Genomic DNA, 14,797 nt, shown 5'->3' on the forward strand with positions numbered 1-14,797 from the left:
CTTGCGTAACTAATCTAAAAATAAGATGCATTAAAAAAATCTTATTATAGAGATCAAAATTATTTTCTCATTCCTTCAGTTTTTAGCAAATTTGTTTTTAATTTTGTTCAAAAATGCTTGTTGATAAGTTCTACATACCTTTTAATCTTAAGTTTGTTTTCAGTAACCTAATTCATAAAAATTGTTAATCTTTTATTCCTAACGCATTTAATTCAGCTATGTCACCAATAAACTATATACTTTAAATTATATTTTATAATGAATTAGGAAATAGGAATACAGTTTTGATTTGAAGCATGATTAATTATCCTATTTAATTTGTTTTAGATTCGGAGTAAGACGCTATCTATTCGATTTTCAATGATATTTTTAAGTTGTTTAGTTAGTATGACTATGACGTGATAGATTTTTTGAATATAAATACGAGACAGAAAAGTAAAAACTACCATGGATTATAGTTAGATTACTTTTATCTTTATGAAATATTTTAGTAATCTTCAATAGACTTTGAAAATGTGAAAAACTATCGATTTAACCAACCGATTACGTGGGAGACGATACTTTTAGAAAACTTTTAGAATTATTTTGTAATCAATAGTTTTTAACACAATTTGTAAATATTTGGCTCTTTGTTATAATTTCACAGTGATATTGTTTTGAGAATTATTTTGAAACGGTTTGTGGTTTCCGTTAATAAGACTTGACATGCTTTTATTTGGTTAAAAGTGAAGACATATATGTATATGTTTGGCTGTTTGATTTCATATCGATCTGTCTTTATATGTATACAAATATGATTATTCACTTATATTTTATTATTTTTTGTTGTTTAAAAAGCATTGACTTGTACTTTATTAGATTTAATTAATTTTACATGCATATTATGCTCACTTTTAAATTTTAAAATAAAATATGTTTATTCAAATTTGAGACCAAAATTAGGTCATGCACTGAACGTAAGAGCCCACATAGTAATATCGGTGTACTGACCAAAAAAAAAAATGGCTATCGCAATTTTACAATACTTACATTATACGTTAATAATAAATGAATAACAAATAATAGTCAACCGATAACTACCTACTCTTTTGTGTTTTCATTTATTCAAATATGTTAGATAATTATTTAGAGTGCCTATTGGCTATTAATAATATTTTAATAAAAACTTAAAACTGTTTTCAATAACAATCTTATATTTGTGTAAACATTATTCACTGTGCAGTGTGCAATGTACGACTCGTATGTCTAAATAAATTATCATCTACGAATTGAAAAAGTTTTCGGATAATAACCATTCTAAAAAGTTGAAGTTCTCCAAGAAGAATAACTTCTACGTGGTTTCCTGTTTGATGTTTGTGTTTTTAAAGGCCAGAGGTCTGATAGATTTTTCCAAACATTTCATGTCAAATTAATTTAACTTAGGTTTAGAAACTTTTGAATAATTTATCACGGTTATTTTCACATCGCATCACAACTTTAAAAAGTCAAAATAAAATATAGTTGTTTTGAACCAAAGATAAAAATATAAAAACATTTATATAAATTAATTATCCGCAGTATACAATATTATGTTCTTAAAAATCCTATGGAAACGTAAAAGAGATAAATAAATTTGTGAGTATGAAGAACCAAAAAAGTGAATAGGAATAGGATCTATGAATATAATTACAGAACAACCTTACAAGTTTTAGTTTTATTTAAATTATTTTTAAATACCTAGTAAATATATGAAACATTTTAAGATCTCGACTAAACATTTACTGTTACGCTTAAACTTCACGTTAAATAGTGTACCTATATAATATTGTCACTCGTACATTTTCGGTTGAATATCGATTACTATTAGTTTAAAATTATATTTGAATACCGCAATATATTTACCTTTGTATATTATCTTTGCTACGATCTTAGTTGACAAATATCTTTAAACGATATTATACTAATTCAGGAAGAAGAGTATACTAAACCCTAATCATAGTACTTTTTGAAAACAATATCATATTATACGTATTATACGGTGTAACAAACGTAATCACAAAACCAAAAATTGTAGTAAGCCCCTAAAAATAGAAAAAAACCTCTGTGAGATGATGATGATAAAAATGGGAATTAACTATGGTTAAAAAGTTTTTTTTTAACTTTTCAACTTACAAGTTCAATTACTATTTTTAATTAACTTAATAAGTAATAACTTAACAAGATTAATATTAGCCATTGTATTAACTTAGCTTTTTCTATGTTAATTTGAAAAATAATATAGGTAGGTACGAGTTAAGTTATATACATATTTATAGTGTTATACAGATCAACAAATAACTGCGCTGAAAACTAAAACTTAATTTAATATTTGTATGTTCAGTTGATCTGTAGACAATTATTTTAAATAAGGTAAACAAAAAATATGTATTGATGTAATAACTTAGTAGACAACAACTTATAAGTTATAACCAACTTAATCACTACAGTCTGCAACAATATAAGAAATAGTAGGATGAATTTTTAATAAAATGGTAAGTTATTTAAGACATTTGAAAGTTGTATAATCACTGAAGTTATATAGTATATACCATAATCATAATTATATATTATAATTGTAATAAAAAAAAATGAATCCACTTTTTCTAACTGAGTTAAGTCAATATTTATCTCCTTATCAACTTTAAGGTTTTAGTTAAATATATTATTTAGGATCTCTGAACTTATAACTTAATGTTCTAAATGTTGACTTGCATTAACTCACTCGATATAGTTAGGTAATTCGTTAACTTCTGATGTGACGTGTGCCTGTGTGTAGTATAATGGAGAAAAAATGGGTTATAAATATATTAAAAAGACGTGTGAATTAATTCCGGTCGCAGCATCCGTACGAGTTCGCGAATTCAACACACCAACCCTAAATCGGCACCGGGTGCGTGCAATATCGAAGAAAAATCACTATGACCTGTTGTGATTGCGGTCTTTTCATAAAAATAAATCTTCGGCTAGATTATGAAAATAATAATATATAATATACCACGGTTGCGGTTATGTGCGCTCATATAGGTAGTACAATAACAGCGCGCCTGTTACGCGCTCGGTTTTTTTTTATTTTTGTTTAGGGCTGCGCTCGTATTATCTCCTACGCTTATTGTCTTTTTCCGCTATATCAGTCAATGACAATCGGGGCCAATCCCGAGGGATGAAAATCGTTGTGTTTTTAGATTTCGGCGGAAAAAAAACACCGAACCATAGCAGAGACGGCGTAAAAACAAATATTGCCGCTGAAATCGGAATACGAGTTGTGATGCCCGAGAACAAACACAATACCGATGACAACTCAGCTTTCGGTTCGCCACAACTATTATAATAATATGTATCCGTGGGGGGCTATGGCCACATATCAGTTCCAGACGATTACCGGTCGGTGTAGTGTTGACCCGCTGTTCTTGCACCAGTTGGTTTCTTATGTTTTCGTTTCTCACCTATTTCCGCAAAACGTCCGCCGGGTATACTGCAGGTGCAATGATCCATTTAAACTTCTTAAGCCCCCGGAGACTTTAAAAGGCCTACCGCTGCTCATATACAATAATTTTACATAACATATTTAACCAATAATTATTATTGAATTTTTACATCTGTTATGTGAATTATAATATTGTTTGACTAAAAAAGCAAATTTTTTTTAACCCGTCGTTGGTGACGTTAATATTTTCATATCATTAGTGACGTGTTAGCGTGTCGCTCACATTTAATTATTTTTGGAAGGGTGAAATTGGAAAAAGTGGACTGACTAATCTATAAGTAGACATTACAACGAATCTAAATCAGTTTTAAAAACTATTATCGCATTACTAGGTCGATCAGTATGATGGAAGAAATATTGGTATGTTTTGGCTAAAATAACTGGCCGCCGTCGGATCGCCGATCCCCGGCTAGAAAATACTGGTAACCGTCGACATTTGATGGTAATAAGACGGAAAGTTTATATATAGATTAGTTATTTTCTACGTATTTATTTCCATAAGTAACTTGTATGAGCATACTAAAAATATCGATATAAGCAAAATAATTTTAAAGCCAATGGTTCCCAAAATAACAGTTATGTGAGCTAAATGCTCATAGCGTCACCAACGACGGGTTAAGAATTACATTATTTTGTTCGCTATACAATAGTTATGACTTATATTATGTAATATTGCAATTTGAATAGATACAAATTCACATCGGACGACTCTACTTGACAGATATTTTACTTAATTTGATGATTTATGTCATCCTAAGGACAATAAACTGGAACTCCACGTTAAACAGCGTGAAGTACACTTGCACTATTATTTTAACATCTTTCGATTATCACTGGCAGACCATTCAATAATATAATAAGATCAAATCATATACGATGTTAAACTTAATATTTTGCAAGTCCAAATTATTGATAACCCATATATATATTTAGCTAGGCGAGGTAACTACGTAGGTACCTATTTATTTAAAAATGTTTGTTTTAAAATATTTATAATAAATCTTCAGGGAATTTGGATAATGAACAAAAACTAAAACAATATTAAAATATCTCTAAATGAAACATTAATCTTAATTTCCCTTAACATGAAATCATATAACACTGATAGAATAATATAAAACGATGTAAAAATTGTTTACCTTCTAATAAATATAAAATAACAACCAAGATTACATCCCCTTTAAGAAGCTTATTTGTCTCTTCAATGACTGAATAAAACTTATATTGTGAAAATGAAGTTTTTACGATCATCCTACGTTGATTACATAAAAGACCCAACTAATATGGGATTATATTTACACAATATTGTTTTTTTTCATCGTGTTTCACAACTATAAAAAAAATCCCGATCGTGTATGATTTTAATCTCTCTGATATGGAAATTAATATATTACGTTTAACCAGGTATCGTAACTGTTTCTATATAATAAATAAGTGAGTAAAATAAAATAATATTTTTTTTATATATATTATTGATACAATATGATATTATAACGAGTAAAAACATTGTCTGTAGAATGCAATATCACAGAATAAATAAATATGGCAATATACCATGTCATAAATGGTAAACAGAAGATTAGCATTGACTAGGTACAATATCATCATAAAATTGGTATCTGGAAAACTGTATTGGGTACACACTGCGACATATTTATTTTATTTAATAACAATCATTAATATTTAATTAGTATTGATCATAAACACACTGAATAATATATATTGCTGTGATAATAAATAAATGGCCGGTTTCAACGTTGAAAACTGTAAGGCCCAACTAAAAAATGCATAAATCTGAATTCTGTTGAAATTAAGAAAGTTTAAAATAATATCAAACTTGACGAGAAAAATGTTTGAACTATATATATATTATATACAAGGTGATTCTTGTCAAGGTTAATAATCATTTCCTCAAAAAGTTGTAACGTTTTGTATAACATAATTTAAAGTCATTATTTATTACAAAAAGAAATTTAAAAACTATAGTTTTTCTATCTTTTTTTCATTATCACTTTTAAGTAATTTTTTTTTTTTAATAACAGCATATCTTTTTATTATAATATTCCAAAGTAACATTTTCTAGAACTGTGTTTTTGACCAATTCTTTCTATCGATGAATAGGGTACCAAGAACAAATATGAAAATAATCAGCATTGTTGATGAAAAAAAATAACAAAAATATTGAAATAGATTACATAACGAATATAAATACGGCAAATAACTGCAACAGCGTACACATAATATTTCAACGTATTATCAGAACCTACGCCCAAACAAAAATATTATCATCTTGCGACGGTTCGCTGTTTATTATTGGCTATACATGCAAACGTACATTTCAAAATTCAACTGCCATTGATTCTTAATGGTTTATGATTTATACTCTTGCAAGCGTGCATGCATAATATAGATACATACCTCATAATATGAGCAACCAATTTCACTAGAACCTACCTATAGTATAATTTTTGAAATACAATTCCAAAACGTTATAGCACGGCTATATATATATTATTATTATAGTCAAGCAACATTGATTTTAGTATGTATGCATGTATATAGGATTGTCGGTCGTACCTATATACCTACTTGCGTGGTACTTTGTGTTCAAAAAGTTATTACCTACATACCATCAATGTTCCTCACTGCAATAACCGCGCGTGCCTACATCGTTGATTATAAATAATAAATAGGTAGTGTAGTACTACGGTAGTACCTATAATTTATATTAAAATCAACGTTGATACAAAATTATTGTTAACATATAATATTGTAGGTATATTTTATGTGACACGGAGAGGCGGACATATTATTTTTGTCGAAATTTAGCGTGATGATGTTGGCTATTTTTATTTGATTATTTTAAGCTCAGACGTTTTAAAAAGGTAAACAGAATCGCTTTAAATATTATAACTTAAACAAAACTATGGTTATTTATCAAGGTATTATATTCTGTAGGACTTAGGGATATAACGTGTCTAACAACTCACGGAAAGTGAGGAATAATGACTATGGTCTAAGAAATTAATTAGCAATGAAGTGTAAAAATAAAAACACGTTTACAACAACTTTAAGCAATGTGCTCAATACTGGGCACGAGACAAAGAATATACATTGTATTCAAATATATATAAATAGTATATACACAATTATACCCTCAAGAAGGATTTATTGCCGACACTGTAAATATAATCATTATTAGAGCACAAACAACTCTGAGCAAGAAACTAAATACCTAGCTAAATCATTTAAAGAGGTTTTTTTTAGTATTATTATTCCTGGGATTATTTAAGAAAACTCTTGCATGACGTAGTTTCCAAATAGTAATTTCGTTGTGAGTAAATTACCAAAAACGTCTCATCTGACATGAATAATGTCAAACTCGTTTGAGAGTCTAAAGCAAATTAAATGCAGTCAATCCGTATTATCCGATGATTGACTTTGTTAAATTGACGCAATTGCTAAGACGCATGATTATTAAGTTTTATGTGATTATAAAGTTATACACTTAATACAAAAGCACTCAAAACTAGACTTAAGTTAAGTGCTGTGACACAATAATATTTTTTAAATTTTAATCTTTGAACAGGAAAAAACTATTTGTTTTAGGATGTAATGGTTATATGCAAGTATTTTATAGGTTCAAAAAAAAATTATCACCTAAGCCGTTGCAACAAAGGCACGCATAACATTCAATAATTCAAAAATGACTCATTAGAATTTCGATTTAGGTACTAACATCAACATTTTCAGAAAATCATCTGCTAAGCAATATTAAGTAAAATAATGGTGGATTTTATTTTTTTTTTTAATCATATTACAACAGAGGTACTTACATAGAGACATGAAGTACAAGTGGTATACAAAATATCAAATATTTAAAAATATGGAGCTAAGTGTACTTATAAGTTCCATAAATCATAATTGGAATAAATTTAATTTTAACAGATAAAAAAAAGTTAAGAAACAAGGGAGATCATGATGTGCCTATATTAACATGCTTGAATAATAATAGAGAGTATATTATTTCAAATTATTAACCGCAGTTATTATTTTATTTTGTTTAAATTTTTTTAAGAAAACTGGTAATTACATTCAAATTAAGTATGATGAATTATATTTAAAAATGTTCCACAGCTACCCGCTTAGTATGCGCATGATTATACTAAAATATACAATATTAATAATAATTAATAAATAAATGATTACGTAATTATGTTGCGAAAAAAAAACTGTTATATATTAATAATAACATAAAAACGTAATGTAGGTCAAACACCCACAATAACGAGCTTTTATAATAGTATAGGTATAAGCATTATAATACGAACGAATAAGGCCGGTCTTGAGATTAAACAGTTTATGTGATAGGTTTTTGTAAGTATTATTATTATTTTGTTTTCCGGCAGATATTATTATAACATAATATCTGCGAGGTGAACAAACGAGCTCGAGTGTGGTACCTAACAGCTTTGAATAATACTATACCTTTGGTTCTCGTGGCATTTGGTTCCGCGGCTGATATATTATATGTATAATGCACAAGTAATTAATTCACGGTTTTCGCGGGATGCTTACAACAAAAGCCGACAATAAACATTACACTGCGTAGTTCTTAATAATCCTCTTAATTCTCTCGTGTGCTTGTCATTTGATCTATTGCTATAATGTACACGCTTAATTCGTTAGTAGGTACATTTAATATACAAATAACTGCAATCGTTTTTAATTATTCGATTAATATTTACATGTTCTATTGGCCCTGTTTGAAATAATTAATATCAATTTTTAACCGAGTCGAGTAAATACTGTATGCAGAACTCATTTTCACACAATTTGTCGTAACTAGAGGTCTCTGTTTCAAGCGTAGTCAAATTCACGGATGCAATCACATGAATTTATTTCACTCGAATAAGTGAATATTTAACTTCACGTGAATCCGTGAATTTTGTTATTAAATCACGCGTTAAATATTATTACATGTGGAATTTTATTTTCAATACATTTAGTATTTTCCAACAGTTTTCTAATTTATACATAGCAGTGATAATTATTTATTTTGAACCAGAATCTCCACACAAAACTAATATTTCAAATTGAGGTGTTTTCGACAGTTATCATCTATTATGAAATTTATTTACATTTTACATATATTTTAAAACAATGATTTTCTATAACTTATTGTAAAGCAAAGGTGTCACCATAGACACTAGAGAATGATATTCCTGCATTTTTACGATAATACTGTTCATGGAACATTTATTTTTAGAATAGTAGGTATGTACAGATATTTTTTTTGCTTTTTTTTACGGAAATAATTAACACATTGTCTTTAAATACGTTATTATAGTTTAATACGTTCAGTAAATATTGTTTTAAATACACGTGATATAAATATTCGTGATTTAGTAATTAGTTACACGTGAATTAAATTCACAGATTTTTAATTTCAATACACTTGAACAAAAAACACGTGATCACGTGAATCTTAATTTACGTTGAAATTTGAGAGCTCTAGTCTTAACCGACGTCAAATCGAATAACTGGCATACAATCAGTATACAACTATTGTAATTGTAATTGCTGACCAACAGCTCTGTCGTTTAATTTGCTTGGTTTTCTTTAATAATAATAATATTTATTACAACGGCATTTACATGGATAATTTATGAGGATTACAATGTTATACGTTTTGATTAAATTGATTTTATTTTATAATGATGGCTTGATCTCGTATTAAAATATAAACAAAATATTGAAATCAATCATACACAACGATGTGATTTGGATAGGAATTTAAAATTCTAATTAAAAACAGTCATTTATGATGAAATGTTGTAACTTGGGTATTTTTAATCTACCTGTTTAATTTTATTCCATATTATTTCATGCGTACCTATATTATACAAACATAACAAATAATTATATTCATCGATGACTAATTTACTTATTTAAAATTATAGCAAAATCACGATACTAGGTTATAATAATTGTATTTTTAATTATCTTGTTTTTGATAAATACATTATTATTAAATGTATTTGTCATACTTGACTTTTTTTATTGCTGCATTAAACATTGACAAGAAAAATATTTTTCCTTAGTAGAAAATAAATAATAAGATAATATTATACATCAGCACTTATTCACTTTCCACCAAACGTTCTTTAGTTTAACGCTTGTTTCAAATTTCATTGACGTTAGTCTGTTACACATAAACAATTATGTTTTTGATTACACATTATTGTTTTAGCAAACAACAACGTTAAAATTTATGTATATTATTATTATTGTTATAATTTGAATATTATATATATATTGTATATTACACATGTAGGTACTTGCGTCTGTTTTCTGTGTGGTATAACTACTGAGGTGAGAATCACGATAGCATGTTCTCTACATCTTACCCGTAATCTAATAAAAATAGTATTATAGTTGGAATTATCTATATTTTTGTTTCGAAAAAGTTAATAATTGTTAATATTTAGAGTTTTGCTTACATATCTGTAGCTTCAGCTGAACGAATTTTTTCAACATTAAGGAGTTTTGGTCTTACTTATTTCAATTGAATATAATATTAACATATAAAATATTCCATTTACTATCTCAGGTACTATTTTATGCTTTTGACTAAAACTATTTTAATATCTGAGCTTAACTTTAGTGTCTACTAAATATTATTAAATCAATGAATATTTCCTAAAAGATTCATAGAAATAATTAAAATGAAGCAGATGATTTGAGTCGATTGGAGAATACGATAATATTATATGGGTATGAATATTGCACATAATGCAAGTATCTATTCAAAAATAGATTCAAAAATTACGTGACTCAATAAAAAGTTAGCTTAATGTGATTGAAAATAAATATTAAAAACAATAAAAATTAAATTATTTTTTTATATAGTTTTAATAGTTTTAAAAAAGAAAACGAAATACAAAATCACAAATTCATAATCTATGCACAAATATATTGGTATTTGATGTTAACACATTGCAATATGAAATTAGGCAAACAAAATCACTTCGAATCGATAAATTAAAATTTAGATTTTTCTTGCCGCAAACAAACCGACCTTTTGCTTATACCGCTATATCGTACACAATTATCTCTTGGTGCTTAATTATATAATAACGTGCAAAATATGCTTTATTATACATGAAATCCGATCCCCTGCAATAATATTAGCTACTTGCTTACCTATCTACCTACCTGTGCAACTGTATTTTAGCGTCTGTGCGCCACAGCCGTTTTGTCAACAAAACATGTGATTTAACAATGTTACATTACCTATATAGAATCTCTGGTTTCGAGCCAACTAAATGTGGCACGGACTATTAATTATTTGAATGTGGCCGACCCACTGATCCCTGGGGCCTTTTAATATTTACAACATTATTAGCAGCAGACCATTGTTTTCAGACACCTAGCCGCGCAACGGGCAAACACACGACGTATTATATTATTATTATTATTATTATTATACGATATTGACTAAGCTTATGTGCAATGCGTCTGTTACGGGCGTTTACTTTTCAATAGTTTAGCGCGTGACAACTGCGGTACACGTGTAAACCGAGCTCCGAGTATAATAATTATATGGAAATATTATACCCACTGCGGAACCGGACAGACGTTACCAACAGTTCAGTGTGATAGATATAATATTAGGTAGGTACTTACTACCTACCCATATTTTATAATGCATAATTTTATTAAATCCTTCGATAGTAACATATGAACGATATAATACGGCACTCGTTTTTTGTCGCGTAGTTAGGTCACGGCGCCAATTGCGTTGTATTATACGTCTTAGAATAGGTCAACCGGGATAGTGGCAAATGATAGTTCGATGACTAGAGGGTTTCGGTAATTTAGTAGACGGCGTAATAATAAAGCTTATAAAAGACTTTTGCTTCATGTCGTACAGGTGTAATACAAAAGTCATTCGAGTGATTGGAAACATAGAATGAGTAATGGGGCTTTGCAGGTGATCATGTAGGATGTAACGACCGAAAAGTTTAGATGTGATTAGTAATTATTGTGAACTATTGGATGAGCCCCAGATTTGGATTCCGTAAGCCCATATGTGTTTATGTAGTGATTTGTAATAAGATTTGGGTATTATTTATATTTACCAATATTATCTAAAATTGATTATTTTTCTTATTTATATTTAATTATAATAACGAACTGTTTTCTCTGAACTGATAAAAGTACAACAACTCTACTGACATATATATTATACTGTCTGAAAATAAATTAGTTTTTTCAGAAATAAAAGAATATATGTTAGTATAAGTTATGAAATAACTTTTGGATAAAACAAAAATAATATTTGCTTCATGTGTGGCATAATTTATTTTGTATACCCGTAGCATAAATTGTTGTTAACTTGAGCAAAATTAATTATACTTTCAGTAAATACTCAAGTATTCATACCGCGATGGTTTTTATAATTAGAATAAGAATAAGTTTGATCACACGGTTAATATTACCTTAAATTTATTTTTTAATACAAACTCTAATTATAAAATAAAAGCTTAGAACAAACACACACTTTATTTATATTATAATTTATAATAGTATGAATTCAATACATATCTTGACTGATATTGTGTCAAACAATGTATTCATACTTTTTACTTTTTTAGTGAAGTATTATTATATTATCCATATCATATTACCAATTTAAGTCTTATTGAAAATATTATATTGTTAAGCTTTCAATTTATGGTTTATACGCTAATTTTTATTATAATAAATTCAATGTTAACGTAAAAAAACCACAACCAATTACATTGATATTTTAATATAATATTTAGGTAATAGGTATACTTTAATATTATCACTTTATTTAATAAATGTAATAATTATTTGTTGATACCAGTATAATATTGGTAAAAATAATTATAAATAACTAATGAATTATTACTATACAAACTTTGAAAAAAATTGAAAAATCGTATGTCAAATAATAAGCAATAACACTAGACCGCCTCATTGATATTGAATAATAATTTTATCAAGTAAACTCACATAACAACTGTACATCGACTACGAACTACAAAATATAAAAAATAAATTTTAGACGAGTAGTTAATGAGTTATGACTTATTGACTTGTAAATATTTAAATTTTAGATGAGCTGAACCAAGATGCAGAAGGATACCCCATAAAATACTCCGATCATCAAAACTTTAAATCTTTATAACTTATTAACTACTCATTCAAAATTCGATTTTATATTTTGTAACTCTCAGAAAAATATTTTGCGGTGAAATATTAAAATATTAAATTAAATATGCATGCTGCCACTCAAAAAAGTAAAAATTATATCGGTAAAAAAATGGTACTATAAAATATAATTCTTTTTCAAAACGTTGTTATATAATGGCTTCAAATAATATAAATACTTTTTGAGATAATTATTGTACCTTTAAAAGAATCGCTGTATTATGCGTGACAAATTTTTTATTGAATTTATAATATTAACTTTAATATTAGTTCATTTATTTCCAAACATTTAATATATATATATTTAACTTAATAAATGCCTATACGGCTAGTTATTAGGATACTGAATTGTATTATAAATTGATACGAAATACGCCTCAAAAGTTCTATAAGTACTTGTTTGCTATAAAACTCATATTTTCTGCATGCCGGATCGATTTATTGAAGCATGGTATAAATGGATTTTTTATATACATACATTATGTATTTATGTATAAAAAACATCAAACAGACTAATACCTAGTGTAAAAAAAAATTACGATAAAGTAGTTTCAAACGAATATAATATTATCAGACTTCACCATCGCTAAAACATAAAATAATATGACGTTTCTCATAAAAGTGTATTTGTAACTGGAGAATAATAATATTATTTTATAGATATTATGAATAATAGTTTGTGACAAAAGTTAGACGGCGTCGTGGTTAGGCAAATGTGATACACTTACGTATACGTGATGAAAATAACAACAACAACCCGACCATATAATATTATACTATAATACCTATTCTTATTTAAATTTACAATATATTTAAAATAATAATAATAATATTATTATAATAATTATAATAAAATATTATGTTAAATTAAAAAAAAACTTTTAAATTTGATAGATGACACTTAACTTATGTTAACAAAACATTTTTATAATTCGTTTTGTGAAACTTCAATATTTTATTTAATTCTAACACAACGATTGTGACTGCCTTCTACAAAATGCAGTCATAAATGATAATGTATAATATTATTATACTACAAATTGTTTACCATACATTATATTATATTTTATTTTATAATATTATAAGATCGGAAAATCGGTTCATCCTGATCCACATAGTGGAGTTTAAGCATAATTATATTTTAATAATTCTGACATTTACTATAAGTTATATTTCGTTACTTTTTTAATGGCATGTTGTATAAAGGATATTATTTAGATTTAACTTTCTACTTTCTCTTGACCTTTGTTGAGTATTTTGTTATAATGATAAACTACAATTATTATAGAATACATAATAAAATCAATTTATTTACAGTATGTTCACAGGAAACATGATGGTGGGAGCTTCGGTGGCGTGTGGTTTGTTGGTTGTGATACTTGTGTGCACCATCCCAGCATCGTTATCTGCACCTTATCCATTGTTACAAGGGTACCAAAATTTTCTAAATACAATACCTATAATATGTGAAAAAAACAATTCAAACAAAAAACAATAAAAAAAGAAACATTGTAATATCCACAAAATATAATATAATATACTATACGATCCATTTAACGTAAAACACTTATTATACGAAAAGTAGATGGTTAAACGATAAAGTGTCATACATTAAATGGATCACCTTGTATAGTGCCAACTAAATAAGTAACACTAAACGTTTTAATAGATGTTAAAATGTGTAGATACTCAACAATTGAATTCTGGTTTGTATTCATATTACTTCATATCATACTCATAATCCATTATTATGTGCGATTAACAGTTTGACGTACTATAGACAATATGGCAAACCATTACATACTCTCACACAATCAACAAATTTACAGACATGCAGTCGGGTGGAATATCAGGGAAAATATGACAAAGTACAAGTTTTCAGATTCTGAGCGGAGCAAAAGAATGTATTTATTTTACAATGATGTATGTTTTTTTTTCTGTCTGCCAACAAAATTTGGGGTAGTAAAAAGGCTCCCATTTTCGATATCAGCATCTTCTATGATAGAAAAATTAATCTAGTTGGTACTTTTGGGAGGCCAAAATAGAAAATTC

The 14,797-nt window shown here is 27.5% G+C and overlaps 1 protein-coding gene across 1 annotated transcript in view; it reads left to right on the forward strand.

The window, feature by feature from the left end:
• The window catches only part of LOC100161160 (diuretic hormone class 2), a 53,700-nt gene that overhangs the window by 22,634 nt on the left and 16,269 nt on the right, over positions 1–14,797 (forward strand). Inside the window, exon 2 of the mRNA XM_008191596.3 lies at positions 14,063–14,176. Within this exon, the coding sequence (XP_008189818.1) occupies positions 14,064–14,176 (113 nt within the window). The 5' untranslated portion in view covers position 14,063. The remainder of the gene's footprint in view (positions 1–14,062; positions 14,177–14,797) is intronic.

This window comes from Acyrthosiphon pisum, chromosome A2, assembly GCF_005508785.2.
Source record: "Acyrthosiphon pisum isolate AL4f chromosome A2, pea_aphid_22Mar2018_4r6ur, whole genome shotgun sequence".
NCBI lineage: Eukaryota > Metazoa > Arthropoda > Insecta > Hemiptera > Aphididae > Acyrthosiphon > Acyrthosiphon pisum.